We start from the raw sequence: 22,761 nt of genomic DNA, 5'->3' as shown, positions 1-22,761 counted from the left end.
ATCATCGGACCTGCGAATTTGCAGCAGTGTAATCACAACACATACACGCACGCGCACACACACACACACACACACACACAAATAGGGGTCAGTGTCAGCCTAAACACCATACTTGCCTACAAAACTAGAATCAGGGAGATTTGAGGGGGAGTGTCATACTCTTCCCAAAGGGCGTGTCTAGTTCCATATATGGGCATGCCTATGCTTAATGCTTGTTGCAAAATATTTATATGTAACAGAGAGTAGGCAATTAAGACACCTTAGTAATTTAGGTTCTATAGCAAGCGATCTGTGTGTACTGTATATATATTTCTTTCATATTAAGCCGTAAATGAGGATACAACTCAGGAGCTTTGTAAAAAGTTTATTTAATAAATGATATGGTTCAAAAGTCATACTCAGTTGGATGTTTTGTGACATAAACAGCTCTGCACAATATTTCTCCAGCTACTTTCCCCATATCAAGTTGGTGGAGTAGAGAACAGGAGACTGGGTAGACCACCTTGCTGTAGGGGTGTAAAACCTCAGAGTCCTACAATGTGTCAGTAATGCGCTTCGTAAATTAAATTCAATGGGCACATTTGCAACAAAATAAATAAATAAATTAAATACATAAATAAAATACATAAATAAAGCATTTGTTTAATAAAACAATCTTATACATCATCAAAAGTGCTGAAATATATTTTTTACAATCATTAGGCCATGCATTTTCTTTTGCCTACTTACTGTCAGCTTGCAATGGAAATGTTCTCAGAGCAGAATGAGGAGCATATTGTACCACCTGGAGGCTCAATGAAGATAATGCACTCTTTTAACTAGGTACAATACTGTATCTTTATGTCTATACAATACCGTGTTTATGTAAATTTAAGTGGAAATAGTAGTATAGTTATGTTGATACACACCATTCATTTCTGGGCAAGTAGTTGTTGTGAATTTACACAATGTTATACAGTATTAGACCAACTGACCAAAAAGATAACAATACAATTTGAAACTGAAATCGGTTATTTCCATTTTGGTTTCCATGTTTGTAAACATTTTGGCACCTTTTTGGTTTAAAAAAAGAAAAGAAAAGAAAAAACAATTAGAACTTATTAGTGTAAAGGGACTCCACACTTTACCTTACATAGCTTGCTTGCCGTAGTGTACACCGTTTGCACCATGGAGAAGGTGTCATATGACCACCAAAGCCACAGATGGCCATTTACCACTTTCTAAGGATACACATTTCACACAACTAATACAACATTGTCCCTGTCCAGCTATGATCGCTTAGCACTGATCAGTCTAGAACAGTGTTGGGTAACTGGCATAGAGGAGGTCACACATGGCCCTCCAATTTTACCCTCTTTGGCTCTTTTGACAATGAATATCATAAAATGGATTGTCTATGGCTGCATAGTGATGTCCTAGGACAGCCTACTGCTTGTGATACATTAATACTTCATACTATTGCAATGATCTTATAAAGAAGTACACTATGATGCCTAACCACAAAAGTAACGGTTGACCACTATGATCCTCACTGGCATAGTACTAAGGATTTAGTTCTGAAACAACATAGACCAAGGTCCAGTATTCAGTGGTATAACAATAGTGCCGTAGACCCTGCAGTGGTGGGGAGGTGCTGAGAAAATGTGGGCACCGGGGGTCTGCGGGGGCTATTGTTATGCTGCCACCTGCCGGGACCTGCCTTATGCTGCCGCTGCGTCTGGTGCTGGGAGTTGGAACCAGCAGATCTACTAGCGTGCGCCCCGGTGCTCCTCCTGGCTCCATATGAAAAACATCACTCACAAAATGGCCGCCCCCTTACAACAGACAGTTTTTGAGGATGCAAGAGGAGGCAGCATCTGCTGTAATGGGGCAGGCATTTTGTGAGGGACTTTTTTCATAAGGAGCCAGGAGGAGCACTGGGACGCAGACAAGTAGATCTGCGGGTCCCAGCCACAGAGTGATGCAGAGGGGTAAGGCGCTCTGTCTTGACATGATTCTGTTCTGAGAAATGGTGCCCATTGCTGCCCCCCCCCCAATGGGTGTGGGTCATTAGATCGACAAAGTCTAGGTCGACAGTCAATATGATGACCATTAATGGTCAACAGGCACAAGGTCGACACATGAAAAAGGTTGACATGCATTAGATCGACAAGGTCAAAAGGTCTACACAATGAAAAGGTTGACATGAGTTTTTCATATATATTATATTGTTAGGTGTCTATGTTGACATAGGTCGCCATGCCTCTAAGCCCACTGGGATGGTAAAGTTATGAACAAATCCTTTTTTTTTTTTAATCATGAAAAAAAAAGTCAGTCTTTTTCCATGTCAACCTTTAGCTTGTGCTGACATTTTGGCCACATCGACATAATGCATGTTGACCTGTTTCATGTTTTGACCAATAGTGGTCGACCCTTTGACTATCGACCTAGACACTATTGACTTAATGACTGCATATGCCAGCACAAGGCAGTAGACTGTCTACTGGATCCAACATCTCAGACCCATACTGCACATACCCAGTATGGGTACAACACATGCTTAAAGTTCTGAACATCTGTAGAGTGTGACTTGTGATGCACCTCCAACCACAACTCAATTGAGCTTATGGGACCTTGACACGGGGGAAATTTCAGGGCATTTTCTATGAGATCTAACTAGTGTGTAGGGGCCATAGCGATAGCGAGATCCTGCTAGTAATATAGCCGGGAAGGGCCAGTGATGTCACCGGAGAACACTGGCCCTGACAGATCGCTCAGCAAACATCGCTGACACATTGCTGTATGCTGGGCAATCTAGCATCGCTCAGAACGCTCAGCAGATATCTACGTGTGTTAGCTCCTTTAGAGTTGGCTGTCCAATTCAGGAAAGCCTTTACAATGAACAATACAGTTTCTTAAGACAGATGAGAACTCTAATAAACTGAGAATCCCTGTAAGGAAGACATGGCAGAAAAACCTGATTAGGATGTTTAATTACTTAAAATTAAATGCTACTTTATGCTATTATTTCATTTTACATTTGTATATACTTTAATTGTTGTTTGCGGATAAATAAGATTGAGAATTGTGTAATGTTGGCTTTTTGGTTCCATTGTACTCTTTGTGCTACAGTACTGTACCTAAGCTGCACTTTCCTCAAAGCAAACTGCACTCTAGAGCCTGTTCTCTATAGTTCATCAGTCAGAGAGCAGGATACAGAACCAATATGAAAGCTATAGGGAAGCAATTTAGAGGAACAGCATTCACTATTTCCTGGCAGAAGCCTGGTGCAAGGTTAGGGTGCACTTCTGTCTATGCTCTGTCATTATTTATTTTCTATTTCTGCATTTAGAGTACCTTCAATTTAGGAGTGAATATAGTATGTACCTTATATGGTGGTAATATTGTCACATCAATTTATATGATTGACAAGTTAAATATTGTTCTGTGTTGTTATTATGAAAATAATTGTAATCCAGTACTGCACGAAAATACGAAATAATTTAGCAAATCAACAGTACTTTACACTTGGTTACCCATCGATTTATTTTCTTCATACTCGATGTAATGTTGGTTGGCTAAATAATAGGCAAGACCTCCTTTGTTTGAAGCAAAGCCCAATTTTTTTTGTAATAGGACCAAAGTAAATTTTGCATCAAATGATAAAATTGTACTAATTGGTAATGCAAATAGCCAATAGATTTTGTTGTGATTGGTCACATGACTAACAGCATAAAATGATTTCTGGTATACACTGCTTACGTACAGTACGTCATCGTTCCTAAAATGATAATTCTGCTCAGCTCCTGTGACGAACATTCTGACTAGCTGTGAATAAAATCAAACAATTTGTTTTGCTGATAACCACAGAAAAGGCACAGATGAGGACACAATATGCCAACAAACACAGCGGCAACTTGTTTGCGTGCATTTAAAACGCGTGTACAGCAAATATAAAAACAAAACAATCAGTACAAATGATGAGCCATGGGAGCTATGCCTAATTAATACTTGGCAGGGGTCTTCTGTAATGGAATTACTGTAGATGCAATTGAATTACCATGATATTCACCGTAATGCTCCTTCATGTTTCCATAGAAATGTTTATTGGAGTCACTATTTGGCATACTCCGTACTTGGTTAGCTTCCAGAGGAAACAGGAACAAGGTGAAGCAATGGCTGTCCACTGCCAGAAGGAGGGTCTGTGCCAAATTTCATCCTAATCCTGCCCTGTGGATGGTCTTCTACTGGCCGAACGGAGACGATGAACCTCCGGCGGAATGTTTCACACAAGATAATGTAGATGAAGGGGTTGATGCAGCTGTTGGCGTAGCCCATGCTGATTGCCACACAGTAAGCATAATGAAAGGCTAATGTAGGCTGGTCCATTACCAGTTGAATTATCTGAAGGACATAAAAGGGAGCCCAGCAAATGAAAAATACCAAGCAGATAGCTATAGCTGTCCTGGTCACTTTCTTGGTCCGTATCCTGGAGCTCCTTTGCGCTGTTAGGGCTTCTGAAGATGCCATTTTCAACAAAATTCTCCTATAAGCTAATGAGATGACAGCAAATGGAATGGCAAAAGCAAGGAAAAACTGATACAAAGTATACCAATAAATATCACTTTCTGGATTGGGCAGTGTGATCCCACAACCCAGAACTCCACCGGGAAGAGAGATCAGTCTAGCATACATCCAAACAGGAGTGATACTTAGGAGAGATAAGACCCAAAGAATGAAGATGGCCATGATAGCAATAGGGGGCTTTCTGTACTTTGCCGATGTAAAAGGATAAACCGTTGCCAGGTATCGGTCAATGGACATGGCTGTGAGGATATAAGTACTTGTGAACTGGCTGTTGGTGTCCAAAGCGGTGATAAGTGTGCACATGGTTTCTCCAAAGTGCCAAACCCCGTTGCCGAGGAGCTGATGGATTAAGAAGGGCATGCCAAGAAGAAAGAGTAAATCTACCACTGACAGGTTGATGATAAAAATATCAGGAACGCTGCTGGTACACCGGAATTTGGACTTCTTGAAGACTGTATAGATGACAACACTATTTCCAATTATTCCCAGCAAACAAATAATTCCAAACACGGTTGGCATAATTACATTGGCATAGGTGACATTGCTGGTGGGATCTGAAAAGACAAAAGTGACATGTTAGAATGCTATACTATAAAATGGAACTATGGGATCTTTGTACTAAAACTTGGCAAAGGAACGGGCATTTTTCAAACTGAAGGGGTAGTAGTGATTAGGAAAGAGAAGTGAGCCGGAGCTGCTCTGTATAATTCTATATTATGCAAATTTTAGATGTTACTTCAGTGCTGATTGGTTGCTATGGGCCACTTCTCCTCTGCTTTACGTCTCTTACCTTATCACTACTTCATACATCTACCTCACAGACTACAGGAAGCTCGCTCCCTGCAATGCCACTCTGCAGCATTTGGGGTATTTTTCTAAAAAAAATAAAAATAAATGCTGTGCATGCACCCAGGGCAGCCGAGAGGGGGGGGCGGGTACTAATTACCCCTGGCCCGGGCTTGCTGGAATGGCCCAGCAGGGGCCCTGGTCCAACCCCTCCCTTCCCCCTCCATCCCTTCCGGGCAGCAACAGCAGCACACACTTCTACAGCATGTGCTGTGCTGACAGCAGGCTCAGCATGAAGGTCTCACTGACAGCGTGTGAGTGTAAGCACAGCACATGCTGTAGGTGTGTGCTGCTGCTGAGTTTAGAGTTTTTAGAGTTTTCTTTCTCCCCCCTCTAAACATTTTGGGGGTGTGGCCTTGCGCAGGAGGTGGCCACACCTCCCACACTTAGACCACTCCCCTAAAATTTTACTGGGGCCCGGCATTCCTCTCGGCTGCCCTGCATGCACCTCCAACCTTGCTGATATTGTCAGCGCCGATACCCCCCCCCCCCCCCCCAACTCACACAAACACTGCAACGCCCTCATACTCACAACTAGGGATCGGTGGTCAGAGCTTCCTGTTGCTGTGACCTTCAATGCTGTAAAGTGAATTTATGCTTTTCAGCATCAATTTACTGCACTGGGGCAGCATCAATTTACTGCACTAGGAGCAGCCCCGATGACCAGTAGCCCTCACCATAGCACCAATCATCGTCACCCGGGTACTGTATGTATTTTTTTTTTCACACAGTGATCAGCTTTTATGTCCATCGCAAACACAGCTGATCACACTAACCCAGTCCCTGCTCTGCTTTCTCTGCCTTTCGAAAGAGGAATCTGTGCCTGGGTCCCTGTGATTCGCCAGCTGAAGCTGACATTAGTGAGGAGGAAGCCGGCTCACCTTGCAGTTAGTGGGTGGGGAGCCGGCTCACCCTGCAGTCAGTGCAAGGAACTGGCTCTCCCCCGCTGGAGCCTGGATTTGTATGTATGCTGGTGTAAAATAATGTATGTGTATTAAAGTTATACTTTTCTCTGTGTGTGTGTGTGTGTGTGTATGCAGGGGCGGATTTAGGGAGGAGGGCGCCCCTAGGCACAACAATAATGTTTACTAAGTAGGACAGTTTATAGGGGCAGTATCTGCATGTCCTATCCATTTACACTCTATTTAAGATGGAATATAGTACAGTACAGTGGATATTTTGCAGTTATTGGTACATTTTGGGCTGACAGTACTATCACAGGCATCCAAGTGCCGCCCCCAAACATGTGCCGCCCCTAGGCCGGTGCCTCACGTGCCTAATGGGAAATTCGGCTCTGTGTGTATGTGTGTTTATTTGAACATTCTTTTTACAGGTGAACTACAAGTCCAAGGGGGCCCATTAATGCCATGTTTGCTGGGACTTGTGTTTTACCAAGTCCCAGCATGAGGGGAGGCCTGCTGGGACATGTAGTTTGACTGTAAAAAACAATGTTTTTTTTTACATTTTTTTTTACACGTATCAGCCCTGCATCCACCGCCGGGAATGGATGGGTGAAGTCTAAGGGGTGAACCCTTTATTGAGGGGGCCCCCACTTACCCAGGGACCTTACGTAAAAAGTGTCCCCCAGCTGTGGAATGACACCGCGGGCTGTTGAAGCCCGGTGCTGGTTCCAAAATACGGGGGACCCCAGTTTTTCTGGCCCCCATATTTATGGAACCAGTCCGGGCTGGTTTCAGAAATAAGGGGAACCGCTACTCCTTTTATCCCCCGTATTCTTGGAACCAGGACCGGCTCAATGAGCCCAGGGCTGGTTATGCTCAGGAGGGGGAACCCACGCCATTTTATTTATTTTAACTTTTATACATTTTTTAAGACTGAACCATGCACATATTTCAATGATCTGTGCATGGTTCTGTCGAATTTGCCAGTCAGAACCTGGTCTATTTTTTTTTTTTGCTTACCAAAAATCGCACCTTATTACATTTGGGAGTTGTATACTTTATAATAGTAAAACATCTGAATGCGAATTGAAGTGTGACCAAAAATCGCCAGGTCAAAAAAAGTGTGATATTTACCGCAAAGCGCAACCTGTTAAATGTGTGATTTTTGGAAAATGTGCAAATTTGCCCATTTTAGGTCCAAATATGGCACATGTCTAAAAAATCGTACCCTATTACATTTTGCCCTGGGTGTCTTATATCCAGCACTTTTACTCACTGAGCCACTCATGCTGCCTCAAAGCAAACTGTAGGGCCCATTTATTTATTTCGTTTTAGCTGTTTAGCTGCGTATGACAAATGGAGCTAATTTGCTCCTACTTGTCATTTTTCAAGCACATGGTGGTTGGCTGGAGTATCATTTATTATTATACGCAGAGTTTTAAATAGCTAAAATTCATGGATAAATGGACTCCTATCTTTTTATCTTTTGTAGCTGTGTATGCTGTGCCATTAGTAGACTTTACAAATTACAAGCATTGTTTTAAGTCAAGATTAATGAGGACACTTTAAGTTTTAAGTGCTTGGTTTCCTGCCATCATAAGGATAAATTAGAATAGTCATTTGGGTGGCTTTCATCCTGACAATAACACAAGGGTCCCTGAATTCCCTCTGTTAACTGCAGTCCCTGATCAAACCATTCTTCTTCTGTATTGCTCGAATAGCTCACTTGGTGAATGCTTGGTTTAAAGATTTTACAGTTCTGATGTTTCTACTAATTGGCGTACATTGCACTGCTTTATGCTGCTTTATGCTGTAATTATGGTGCGAGTCACATCTGCTGATTACAGTATATTATGCACAATATTTTTAAAAAATTGTGCTTTTTGTATGACTGTTCTTTCGGAATAAAAGACAAAAATCTCTAAGAGATGATTCATTCACATCTTATGCAACGGCAGTGACAAGCCCAGAGTCCACTATGTGCTTAGGATATTTATCTCTTGGCCAATCAGAGGGCTGCCCAGTGTTTTTAAACAATTCTGCCGCCATTGCTGACCCCCGCTGCCCGTTACCGCTACTTCTAGTGCTATGCTACTCCTTTACCTGATCTCTTCCATGCCACCAGCGGTCCCTCCGGTCCCCTTTCCCCAGATCCCATGCCGCTGAAAGCACCCCCTCCACTCTCCACCCACGGTCCACATGCAAACTCCACTTTGGCTGCGAGCAATTCACTCCCACTTGGCAACAAGCATGTAAGTAGTACCAGGCACTATACAATATAAATAGTATCCTTCATCATACAGTACACGGTTAAGTAGTACCCAGCACTATACAACATAAGTAGTACCCAGCACTATAGAGTACACAGTAAGTAGTACCCAGCACTATACATTATAGTAGTACCCAGCACTATACATTACACGATAAGTAGTACCCAGCACTATACATTATAGTAGTACCCAGCACCATACAGTACACGGTAAGCAGTACCCAGTGCTATACAACATAAGTAGTACCCAGCACCATACAACACATGCTAAGTAGTACCCAGCACTATACAATATAAATATACTTCATCATACAGTACATGGTAAGTAGTACCCAGCACTATACATTATAGTATTACCCAGCACCATACAGTACACGGTAAGCAGTACCCAGCACTATACAGTACACGGTAAGTAGTACCCAGCACTATACATTATAGTAGTACCCAGCACCATACAGTACACGGTAAGCAGTACTTAGCACTATACAACATAAGTAGTACCCAGCACTATACAGTACACGGCAAGTAGTACCCAGCGCTATACATTATAGTAGTATCTAGCACCATACATTACATAGTAAGTAGTACCCAGCACTATACATTATAGTAGTATCCAGCACCATACATTACATGGTAAGCAATACCCAGCACTATACAATATAAATAGTATCCGTCATCATACAGTACACGGTTAAGTAGTACCCAGCACTATAAAGTACACGGTAAGTAGTACCCAGCACTATACATTATAGTAGTACCCAGCACCATACAGTACACGGTAAGCAGTACCCAGTACTATACTACATAAGTAGTACCCAGCACCATATAACACATGCTAAGTAGTACCCAGCACTATACAATATAAATAGTATACTTCATCATACAGTACACGGTAAGTAGTACCCAGCACTATACACTATAGTAGTACCCAGCACCATACAGTACACGGTAAGCAGTACCCAGCACTATACAACATAAGTTGTACCCAGCACTATACAGTACACAGTAAGTAGTACCCAGCGCTATACATTATAGTAGTATCCAGCACCATACATTACATGGTAAGTAGTACCCAGCACTATACAATATAAATAGTATCCGTCATCATACAGTACACGGTTAAGTAGTACCCAGCACTATACAACATAAGTAGTACCCAGCACTATACAGTACACGGTAAGTAGAACGCAGCACTATACATTATAGTAGTACCCAGCACCATACAGTACACGGTAATCAGTGCCCAGTGCTATACAACATAAGTAGTATCCAGCACCATACAACACATGCTAAGTAGTACCCAGCACTATCATACCCTTCAACATTTGAAGGGCCAAAATCGGTACACATTTAAGAAGGGGCATGGTCATGGGTAAAGTCGGTGTGGCCTTTGGTAAAGTGGGCGTGGTTACATCCCCAGGCACCCTGACATACTTTGGGGGAGATTCTGTAAAGCAGAAATGCGGTAAAAACCCAGTTTTCGGGGTTTTTACCACATTTCTATATGCTATATGGCGCCTCCGCAGTGCCAGCGCTGCGGAGGGAATCGTCAGCAAAAGCTGGCGATTCCCTGCAGAAGCCTATGGGCTTCTTACCGCAGCGCTGTTTGAGGGATCCGTCACGGATCCCTCCCAGCATGCCCTGCGGGCGGCGCGTCACTCTGCGCATGCGCAGATGGACTCCCGGGTCACATACCCGGAAGTCCAGCACCGGCACCGCATCGCAAGGGACAACTCTTATCGCAAGAGCTGTCCCTTGCGTTAATATTGGCATATGTTACTTGCATATGCCGTTATTAATAATGCGGTAGCCGGCGATAATGGGCGCGGATGTTACAACATCCCGCCCTTTGTGACTAGACTGTCAGTGACTCACAGAGACAGTGTCTCTGGATGATCTGATCACTGTCTGCAGAGCTTGTCAACTTACTAGGCAGCGCTGCGGGGCTGAGCTCCGGGTCGGGTCACTCACTCCAGATCCCCCCCTCATGCGCGCCCCGGCTCTGGCGGCCACCGGGCACTGACGCCTGCCTCTGCCTCACTGTCCTTTCCCGCCCTGTGTCTGCGCATGTGCAGACAGTGAGGCAGGGCAGTACAAACGGGTCTCCCATCCGTCACCTGAACACACAGACTGTGCGCAGGGTGCGGTGCTGGTGCGGCAGTGACGTCATGACGTCATGCAATGCCCGCCGGCGCCGCAAGGGACACTTGGGAACGGAACCAGGGAGGGGAGAGCCGGGCAAATGATTTTGCCGGTACAGTATTGTAAAAAAAACGGTACTGTACCGGCAAAATCGGTACAGTTGGAGGGTATGCACTATGCAATATAAATAGTATACTTCATCATACAGTCAGGGCCGGATTTGTGCCTAGGCACGTGAGGCACCGGCCTCAGGGCGGCACCAATTAAGGGCGGCAGGCAGGCTGACATTCTGTTAAATAGCAGCATGGCACAGCAGGTGGGCAGCAGCGAGTGATGAGCGCCGCCACCGCAGACATAAATTATCATGTGTAGGCGGCAGCGCCGCTCGTCACCCGCCACTGCCCACCCGCTGTGCCATGCACATTATATCACCGCTTAGTGGCTGGGTCCGACGGTCCCCCTGCGCGTCCGGAAATGTCTCAGACTCACTGCTGCCGACACCCGCCCACTGGCTACTCTACACACACACAGTCTATTGGCTGCTGTGTATCCAGCAGCTGAGCTGAGTGGTGTGCAGATCCTCCCTGCGCTCAGTCAATCACAGTGTGAGAGAGACTGATGGAGAGTGAGACACACTGAGCTGTAAAACACTGTACTAATAAGTGCCTCCCTCCATCCGAGTCCTCCGTACAGTGAGCAGTCCAGAGTGCTTAAAAAAATATTGAGGTGGGCTACAGTTAAATTTTAATGAAATATATAAATACTATTGTATATACATATATGAGTACATTAAACTAGGAGGGGCGGGGGGACAAAAATGTTGTGCCTAGGGGTGGCCTGACCCCTAAATTCGCCCCTGCATACAGTACACGGTAAGTAGTACCCAGCACTATACATTATAGTAGTACCCAGCACCATACAGTACACGGTAAGCAGTACCCAGCACTATACAACATAAGTAGTACCCAGCACCATACAGTACATGGTAAGCAGTACCCAGCACTATACAACATAAGTAGTACCCAGCACTATACAGAACACGGTATGTAGTACCCAGCACTATACATTATAGTAGTATCCAGCACCATACTGTACATTACATGGTAAGTAGTACCCAGCACTATACAATATAAATAGTATCCGTCATCATACAGTACACGGTAAGCAGTACCCAGCACTATACAACATAAGTAGTACCCAGCACTATACAACATAAGTAGTACCCAGCACGATACAGTACACGGTAAGTAGTACCCAGCACTATACATTATAGTAGTACCCAGCACCATACAGTACACGGTAAGCAGTACCCAGTGCTATACAACATAAGTAGTACCCAGCACTATACAATATAAATAGTATACTTCATCATAAAATACACGGTAAGTAGTACCCAGCACTATACATTATAGTAGTACCCAGCACCATACATTACATAGTAAGTAGTACCCAGCACTATACATTATAGTAGTACCCAGCACCATACAGTACACGGTAAGCAGTACCCAGCACTATACAACATAAGTAGTACCCAGCACCATACAACACATGCTAAGTAGTACCCAGCACTATACAATATAAATAGTATACTTCATCATTCAGTAGTATACTTCATCATAAAATACACGGTAAGTAGTACCCAGCACTATACATTATAGTAGTACCCAGCACCATACATTATAGTAGTACCCAGCACCATACAGTACACGGTAAGCAGTACCCAGCACTATACATTATAGTAGTATCCAGCCCCATACATAACATGGTAAGCAGTACCCAGCACTATACAATATAAATAGTATCCGTCATCATACAGTACACGGTAAGTAGTACCCAGCACTATACATTATAGTAGTATCCAGCACCATACATAACATGGTAAGTAGTACCCAGCACTATACAATATAAATAGTATCCGTCATCATACAGTACACGGTAATTAGTACCCAGCACTATACATTATAGTAGTATCCAGCACCATACATAACATGGTAAGCAGTACCCAGCACTATACAATATAAATAGTATCCGTCATCATACAGTACACGGTAATTAGTACCCAGCACTATACATTATAGTAGTATCCAGCACCATACATAACATGGTAAGTAGTACCCAGCACTATACAAAATAAGTAGTATCCAGCACCATACAGTACATGGTAAGCAGTACCCAGCACTATACAACATAAGTAGTACCCAGCACTATACAGTACACGGTATGTAGTACCCAGCACTATACATTATAGTAGTATCCAGCACCATACATTACATGGTAAGTAGTACCCAGCACTATACAATATAAATAGTATCCGTCATCATACAGTACACGGTTAAGTAGTACCCAGCACTATACAACATAAGTAGTACCCAGCACTATAAAGTACACGGTAAGTAGTACCCAGCACTATACATTATACAGTAGGAGCAAGTTTCATCTTTGCTCCTTTGTACATGGCTAGCCATGGCTAGCCATGGCTATTCTATTGTTCTCAGCTGCAATACAATACGTATTGCAGCTGAGAACAATAGAATAGCCATTGCTAGCCATGGCCAAAGGAGCAAAGATGAAACTTGCTCCTACTGTAGTAGTACCCAGCACCATACAATACATGGTAAGCAGTACCCAGTGCTATACAACATAAGTGGTACCCAGCACCATACAACACATGCTAAGTAGTACCCAGCACTATACAGTATAAATAGTATACTTCATCATTCAGTACACGGTAAGTAGTACCCAGCACTATACATTATAGTAGTACCCAGCACCATACAGTACAGGGTAAGCAGTACCCAGCACTATACAACATACGTAGTACCCAGCACTATACAGTACATGGTAAGTAGTACCCAGCACTATACATTATAGTAGTATCCAGCACCATATATAACATGGTAAGTAGTACCCAGCACTATACAACATAAGTAGTATCCAGCACCATACATAACATGGTAAGTAGTACCCAGCACTATACAACATAAGTAGTACCCAGCACCATACATAACATGGTAAGTAGTACCCAGCACTATACAACATACGTAGTACCCAGCACCATACAGTACACGGTAAGTAGTACCCAGTGATATACAACATAAGTAGTACCCAGCACTGCATAAAATTAATTTGGTTCTTAAAACAAAACAGGCCATTATACCTGAATGGTTGCAAGGATTCACAATAAAGTACTTGATTGAAATTTACAGAGCATTTTTCACAAAGAAAGATGAGGTACCCATGCCATGATTTTGGAAACAAACTTTACAACAGGAATATATTGAATGAAATCACCTCAGGACAATACTGGCGCTCTGCTTCATTCAGACATACAAGCTTGCAATGAATGAAGTTAGACGGATGGATGTGTAGCACAAATCAGTTGCCCTCAGCAAGCTAGGAGCTTTAAGGTACCAAATAGCAGCTGCTGTGAGCTTTAAGGTTCCAAACAGCAGCTACTGGGAGCTTTAAGGTTCCAAACAGCAGCTGCTGGGAGCTTTAAGGTTCCAAACAGCAGCTACTGGGAGCTTTAAGGTACCAAACAGCAGCTGCTGGGAGCTTTAAGGTTCCAAACAGCAGCTGCTGGGAGCTTTAAGGTTCCAAACAGCAGCTGCTGGGAGCTTTAAGGTTCCAAACTCTTCTTACTCATCAAACATATAAAGGTTTTTGGGACTATAGACAATCTACAGATATGTGGATATACACCCTGAATATCTGAATATGCCTGTGCTATATACAGTCTAGATAGATAGATAGATAGATAGATAGATAGATAGATAGATAGATAGATAGATAGATATAGATATAGTATATATAGTCTGATGTGGTAGGTTTACCCTTTCCAAATAAATTATGCAAAAACTGCAACATATAGTTCCACATATTATAAAATGAAATATGAATTGTCTGTAGTGAACTAAAGCAAAAATGATAAAATGGGAACATTCTGAATCATCGTAAAAATGAATTAGATATTTGCATTTTTTTAAATGAAAGGTAATAGGTCTAAGTGCAGTACAAATAAACTGTATATATATATATATATATATATATATATATATATATATATAATCACACAATCTGCAGCTATACTGTACCTCTACCCACCAAAAGCAGAAAAGTTGTGAATTGTCTGGGAATTATTCTCTTGCAGACTGATCTCCTCTTCTAGATCCGCAGGAAAATCCATGTTTATTTGCCTCGCCAATCATTCAGTGCGGTCCGTCTATCTCCCAACTGCCATTTAGTAAAGTCCGTGACAGAGGCAGCTCCTTGCAGAAGCTGGCAGAACATGTGGGATCAGGCATCTCTCTGAGCACAACCTGCTTTCCCTGCAAGCTGCTGTGCAGACTATAGATCTCTGTGTCTGTGCTGTGCTTCTCTGTCTGCTCCTTGCACCACCCCCTGGCTAAAGGGACAGTATTCCTTTAATAGAGCAAGCTGTCATCAGGACACAAGGAGCAGATCTCCTGGTTATCACAATGCAATTGGGAATCAATAGATTTCCATTTGTTGCACTTACACCAGACAAATATCTCTACTTATTTATTTGCTGAAAAGGAACTGGCTCAAGGTTGGAGAAAACTATTTCTTTTCCGAAAGGAAATCACTTATATTTGAAATTCTCCTAATTCTTAGAATCTGGGATGAAGGGCGGCTATTGTACAGCTTCCTTTAGCTGTCACAGTGAAAAAAAAAAAAAAATAAGCTGAAAGGTTTTGCTGAGATTTAATATAAGAGAAGCTAAATTACCTTTGCACTCACTTCCCAAAAGTACAAACTGTTTTTATTCCTTGGTCTTTGAAGGAACCTTTCTAATTAAAGATGGCAGCTCCTACAGGCACAGTTGTCAGTTCAAAGTCTTGTGTGCACTGGCTTACAGGTAATTAGAGGCACCTAGGAAAATGGTGCAAAGTGTGTTATCCACGGGGGAAATATGATGCACCATTGTTAATAAAACCAGAGAATAGCAAACCAGCCTGGAGAGAAAACTGTGACTACTGTGATGGATTAGCTGTTACTGAAATAACGGGTATAGAATATTCTAATTAGCAATGCACTTAATTTCAAAGATTGCTGTAATCAATGGCTGTCCTGGTTTTGAAGCACAAATCTTAACTGCTAGATCCCTCCAGGGTAGAGTTAGATTAACCCATTTGTATTTGACTGTGTTCTTTCTCCCACTAAATGTGTGATGCTTATCCAATAGTTAGTGAGCAGTACCAAACAGCTCAGCCATTCTATTAAAAACTGTACACATGTTAAATACACATAGATGAAGCATAACAATTTATAATATTTGCATTAACTCCAATTTAATTTTTCCCATTCATTGTCTCTGACATTCATCATCTAGTGATTAAAGAACAGATGTATATTTGTAAAGTGTTCTCGGGGACTGTTGTTTGTTAAGCTGTGTGGAGTGACAAAGTGGAGAGACAAAGAACCGACCAATGAGCTGCTGGTTTTTTTTTCACGTGGCTGATGTATTAGCCTTAAATAGAGATAAATGTGAGGGTGAAAAAGAGTGATAAATATCCAGTCAATCCGATCCTAACTGCCATTTTGCAAACACAGCCTATAACATGATAGTTAGGAGATAATTGACTGGGTGCTTATCACTCATTATCACCCTTGCATTTATGTATTATCTTTCTGTGCAGAGTAAATACTGGCTGATTAGTTTTACACTGCAACTTAGATTTCAGTTTGAACTCACCCCAACCAAATCTAACTCTCTCTGCACATGTTACATCAGCCCCACCTGCAGTGCACATGGTTTTGTCTATTCAAGAAGGAGTTTGCTTTTACAAACCAACCAGAACCGCCCCCTTAATTTCTCTCTGCTTCATTTGTTACTAGGGGGAAATTGAATAGGATTCAGAATGTTTCTGAATGTCTTTTCCTTTAAAATCTCACTCATTGTCTTCCCAGCCTCCTCAACCTAGTGTTCCTTCATGTACATTTATTACACAGCTAAACACCATACTTAGAGGAATATTTGAGGAGAGAAATGAAAGCATGCCTCCCAACTGTCCCGATTACAGCGGGTAAGTCCTGCTAATTTTAGACTGTATCGGGCTGCGGGTGGGGGGCAGGTTGACAGGGTGACAGTGAGAAGCAGTGGGTAAAATTAGGGAATGGGTGACAGATGTAGGAAGTTGGTGAGGCATGGGGGAGGTAATAGATGACAGATGACGGCAGGGAGAGGCAATGGGTGACACCAGAGGGATGCTGAGGCAGTCAGTGACAGGAAAGGGTGATGGCAAAAGGCAGTGGCTACAGGGAAAGACAGAGGGTGATGGAGAATAGGTAAAAGGGAGATGCAGTGGGTATGTGTAGTTTCTGTAAGAGGAAGTCAAGGTAGTAGTGGGGTGAATTGGGTTGAAAGGGTTCAGTGGGGGACATACAGCATGCATAAATTCAAAGTAGTTTAACAGAAGAGCTGATGAAAGACAATGGTAATAAGATAAATTTGGGAGAGATAGAGGGCGAGATTCTATATAGCAGAGATGCGGTAAAAACCCCGTTTTCGGGGTTTCTACCGCATCTCTATATGCTATATTGTGCCTCCGCAGTGTCAGCGCTGCGGAGGGAATCGCCAGCAAAAGCTGTCGAATCCCTGCAGAAGCCTATGGGCTTCTTACCGCAGCGCTGTTTGAGGGATCCGTCACGGATCCCTCCCAGCGTGCCCTGCGGCCGGCGCCGGGGTCTGCGCATGCGCAGATGGACTCCCGGGTCACAGACCCGGAAGTCCAGCACCGGCACCGCATCGCAAGGGACAGCTCTTACCGCAAGAGCTGTCCCTTGCGTTAATAACGGCATATGTTACAGCATATGCCGTTAGTAAAAATGCGATGTCCGGCGAAGGGGGGCCGCGGATGTTATAACATCCCGCCCATAGAGAGAGGGAAATGGAGAGGGGGGGAGAGACACACAGAGACAGAGAGGGGAAGGAGATAGGGAGGTGAAGGAGAGGGAGAAGAGAGAAAGTTAGTAGAGAGGGAGTGATAGAGGGTACATTGGGATAGAAAGAGGTGGACAGAGGGGGGAGGGAAAGGAGGGGGAGATATTGTGGGGGGGGGGAGAGATGGAAAGGAAGAGAGATAGGGTTAGAGAGAGAGAGGGAAGGAGATAGAGAGGGGGAGAAGGAGAGAGAGAGGGAGTTAAAAAATTGGGAGAGAGGGGGAGTGGGAGTGAGAGGGAAATGGAGAGGACAAGAGAAAAAAAGAGATCAAGAGGAGGGGAGAGAGGGGGAAAGAGAGGAAGAGAAGAAGAGAGAAAGGGGGAGAGAGGTAAAGTGAGAGAGAGAGAGACAGAGAGGAGGGAAAGAGACAGAGTGGAGGGAGGAAGAGGGAGAGAGTGGTAAAGTTGGTCCAAATGTGCTATGGAGCAGCTTGTAAGGAAAAATTGGGAAATGTATCGCTAATCGCCGGACTGCTTGATGTCCCACAGAACCGTATATCCTATGCCACACAAATCCTCCCGGCTCACCTCTGGCTCCTGGCTGCCGCGAGAGGCAGACACTGGCTCCTGGCTCCCGCTTCCGTCTCTCAGCTCCCACCTGTCACGATATGCAGACCATGGCTCCGACGAGAAGCAGCAGTCCCCTGGCAGGACAGCCACATATTGTTGTAATTGTGGATTAAAATTCACTTCAGCGATAGTGTGCGGGCACATGCCTTGGTGCCTCCCTGAATCTGCCAATGGGTATATGAAACAGCACCACATTACACTTTTAGAATCTTTAGTAAATGAGGGGCTGATTTATTAAGCTCAGTGAAGTGATAGTGTCTGGTTTTTATCACTGGCCAATCAGCTCCTAACTGTGAAGTTACAGGCTTGGTTTGATAAATGACAGGTAGTAGCTGATTGGCCAGTGATAAAGCAGACACTTTATCACTTCACCGAGCTTAATAAATCCACCCCTGTATTCCATAGAGAGGCCTCTGACTGGCTTGGCAACGGAATTCCTTCAAAGACTTTTTTTTTTTTTTCGTTTTGTTTATTGTATCTTTATTATATTGATACTAGTCTGACTAGTTTTTTTTTTATTATTATTATTTTGCTGCTGAAGAACACTCCTGGTATACTCTTCTCAGGGTCATATGTTGGATGTGGTTCCGGTTTATAGGTCGACAGTCAATAGGTCACCAACTATTGGTCAACAGGCAAAAGTTCAACATGGTCAAAAGTTCAACAAGCAAGAGGTAGACACTGATTAAAAGGGCGACACTAGCATCAGGTTGACGTGACAATTGTCGACACATGAAAAGGTTGACATTAGTTTTTTATGATTTTTATTTCACTCAGATAACTTGTTCATACTTTCCGATCTATGTGTACTACAATTGGAAATGGTAAAGTGCCCAGAGCATAGTAAACGAAGCAATACATCAGATGTTGTTCGTTACACTAATTGGGGGTCCATGTCAACAGATGTCAACAAAGTCACAAAAAAGCGAAAAAAAACCTCATGTTGACCTTCTCATGTGTCGTCCATTTCCTTGTTGACATAGTGCACATCGACCTAGTGCATATCGATCTTTTTTGTGTGTCGACCATTTCACTGACAACCAATAGTGGTCCTATATTTCTGTTCTGTTCCTGTCTATCTAATAATCCACAACATGCTGGATGCCATATAGGAGAGATTCCAGGTGTATAGTATAGCCAATTTATTGTAGTAACCTCCTTTCCTAATTTATGACTGACAATGATTATGGACTGTCATTCTTTAGCGTTCTTTTATTCCTTTAGGGTTGCTTTATACTAGAGATGTGCATCAGACACGTTTTGGGTTTTGGCTTTGGGTCTGGATCTCCTTTCGTGTGTTGGATCTGGATTGGTTTTGCCAAACCACCCTTACGGGTTTTGGATCTGTAATTTTTTGTTAAAAAATCATAAAAACAGGTCAAATCACAGAATTTGCTTTTTTGTTGTTCCTACAGTAATATTAACCTCAATAATATATATTTCCACTAATTTCCAGTCTAATTTGAACACCTCACATCTCACAATATTGTTTTTAGGCCAAAAGGCTGCACCAAGGTAGCTGGATGACTGTGCTAAGCGACATATGTGGGCAGCACAAACCTGTGGCGAATCAAGGAGTGGCACTACAGTGGCAGACAGGATGGCCGTATTAAAAACTAGGCCCCAAAGAGCACATAACCCAAAAAAAGAGGTGCAAGATAGATTTGTCCTTGGACCCTCCCACCCTTGTATAAATAGGAAATGCACACTTTAACATAATTGGGCCCCCACAAAACAGGATGTCAATGCTCTAAAAACCACATAATGTAACGCAAAGAAAAGAGGTTTCAAATGGAACTATCCTTCTGAAAAAATATATTGGTGGTGGAGATTGCAGGTGTTAGGCATGATATAATGCCATTGCTTCTTTATAGGAGTTGGCAAATAAAAGGAGGAGGAACAGAGAGAAAAAATGAATGCTCAATGTAGGCTAAGATGACAATGACATCCTGGGGAATGATATGGGCAGGTGTGAGATAATGTCACTGTGTGCACACATTAACAAACCAATGATTACAGCGACAGGGTCTGCCAAACGACTGTGTCTGAAATTATTGGTTTGTTTGGACCCCCACAAAAAAGAAGCAATTAATCTATCTCTCCTTGAACAAACTGACTCTACACAGGCAAGCTGTCCTCATTCTCCTCCTCCAATTCCTCACCCCCTTCAGTGTGTACATCCTCATCCTCACAGAGTAGTAATTTGTCCCCGCTGGAATCCACCATTACAGGTCCCTCTGTAATTTCTGGAGGCAATTCATAATTATTTTTGATGAACATCATCTTCTCCCCAGCTACCTCCTATGCCCATCACTGACCAGGTTCCCCGTTGCACTAAAAACTCTTTCGGAGTACACACTACAAGGGGTAATATAAAGCCAGTTTGTGCAAGGGCCTCCAAATTGTCTCTTTTTCTTGACAGAATAAATTTCGACTGTCTGACATGCCTACTTGGATGCTGTCACTGATATAATCCTCCACCATTCCTTCAATGGTGGCAGCATCATATGCAATGACAGTAGACATGCACGTAATTGTAGGCAACTCCTTCAGTCCGGACCAGATTTCCAAATTTGCTCCTGACTGCTCTGCATCACCGCCAGCGGTTCTGCTATGACAATGCAGTTTTTTCCTCGCAGCCCCAGTTGCGAGAGAAAATGAGGGAGTAGATGTTGCTGTGTCATAATCCACTTCAGCTGACAATTTTCTCACCAGCGGATCTTTGCACCTACTGTATGTAGACTTGTTGACCTTGATAAAGCTACATAGCGAAACGCGTTGGTGGAAGAGAGCAAGGACACCCACACCCAGACAATTTATTTATTCACCTCCTGAGACCGGACCAGCTTCTAGAACCCACTGCCAAAGCCAGAAATTTTGGGACAGCATAACTACAAACACCAGGTAGAGCACCAAACAACAGCAGGCGCTCCCTGGACTACAACTACAAATTCTAGGTAGAGCACCAAACAACAGCAGGAGCTCCCTGGACTGGAGATCAGCACCTCTCCTAAACAAGTCCCCACCGTTTACTGGCCATTACAAATGGGACATTAGTACAGAAGCAACATAGGAACGGACACAGGACTTTATACGGCTGAACTGTGGGTTACTATACAGGCTCTCATTACTTACTTTTGTGGTACCATTGATTTTTATGGTCTTATGAATTATCATTTTTAAATATACCTATTTTTAAATAAATTCTTGTTTACTATTACCTACACCTGTTGCATGTTTTTAGATAAGCGCGGTTTCACCCCCTCTTTTTCTTTGTACTGTATGTAGACTTGTGTCTGCTGGAAACAAAGATACAACGTAGGCTTTAAACCTATGATCCAGCACGGTCGCCAAAATGTAGTGTCAACAGATTGGCCACCCTTGAATCCTGGCAAAGAGAATAATGGGCTCCATCCACAATTCCCACATACTGAATGGACTCGTTTGAGTGTGGGGATAGGCTGCAAGGGAGAGGGAGGAAAGATAAAGGGGATGGGTAGAAAGTGAAATAGAGGAAAGAGATAGGGAGGGAAAGTGAGAGGGGGTGAGAGAGATGGGCGGAGAGGGGGGAGGTGAAGGGGTGAATGAGGGGAGTAGAGAGTGAAGTGGAGGAAGAGCAGGAGCTTGAAAGGGTTGTGACAGGTATAATTTTTGTCCCTCCTAATCCCTCACAATGTAATGTATATATAGAATGATTTACCAATATTTTGTTTTGCATTTTTGCAGCCTTATACTCGAAATAGAGCACAGCCAATTACAGTATTTATCGCATTTTCTGGAGGAAAAATTTTACCTAGGTGAAAAAAAGGCGCTTGTGAGATGGGGTGTTTTGAGTTAGCTGCTCACAGGGGGTGAGTCCCCTAGAATACAAAGACAACAATGGTGGTGGAGCGTTAGTTTAAATTTAAAATGATAACACTGATCAATTGGGTATCACATTAAAAGTAAATTTAATTATAATAAAAGAACAAACAATCTGATAAGATATGATATATATCGGAATTCATAAGAACAATAAAAACAATATGGTATGAAATCAGGTTGGATGGACAATATACTTAGTTTATCACATTTTCTGGTTTAATGTAATATCAGCACCCCTGATGCTGGTACGCTACTCCCCCCAGTGCAGGTCTGCTTCTCTCCCCAGTGCTGATCCCCTGCTCCCCATTGTATTGATGCCCTGCTCCTCAGGCGCTGGTCACCTGCTTCCACCATTGCTCTCCTACTGGTGCCCCTGCTTCCGCCGGTGCTGGTTACCTGCTGCTGCCATTTTTCTCCTGTTCCGTGCACAAAGCACTATTTAAACATAAAAAAATGACAAAAAATCTAAAGGGTGCAAGGGATTGCCTGCGGGACATTTGGGCCCTCCAAGCCCCCGGGCCCCATTGCAGTTGCATCCCCTGCATCCTCAATATGTACACCACTGCAACTGGCTCAGGTTACTGTGGGCCCAGGTTCACTAACCATATTGTTTATTATTTATTACATTGTTAACTGAGT

General features: G+C 43.1%; 1 protein-coding gene across 1 annotated transcript; it reads right to left on the bottom strand.

Moving 5' to 3' along the window:
* Positions 1-349: 349 nt before the first annotated feature.
* On the bottom strand, positions 350-15,334 carry MCHR1 (melanin concentrating hormone receptor 1). Its single transcript, XM_083153255.1, has 2 exons — positions 14,830-15,334; positions 350-5,120 (listed from the first exon to the last, which is right to left on the bottom strand). The coding sequence occupies exons 1-2, from the start codon at positions 14,909-14,911 to the stop codon at positions 4,120-4,122; spliced, it is 1,083 nt and encodes a 360-aa protein (XP_083009381.1). The 5' UTR covers positions 14,912-15,334; the 3' UTR covers positions 350-4,119.
* Positions 15,335-22,761: the final 7,427 nt, after the last annotated feature.

Source organism: Crinia signifera, chromosome 7 (genome assembly GCF_055691185.1).
Source record: "Crinia signifera chromosome 7, ASM5569118v1, whole genome shotgun sequence".
NCBI lineage: Eukaryota > Metazoa > Chordata > Amphibia > Anura > Myobatrachidae > Crinia > Crinia signifera.
The sequence above is the reverse complement of the archived record's forward strand: the minus strand, read 5'-3'. Positions and strand labels throughout refer to the sequence as shown.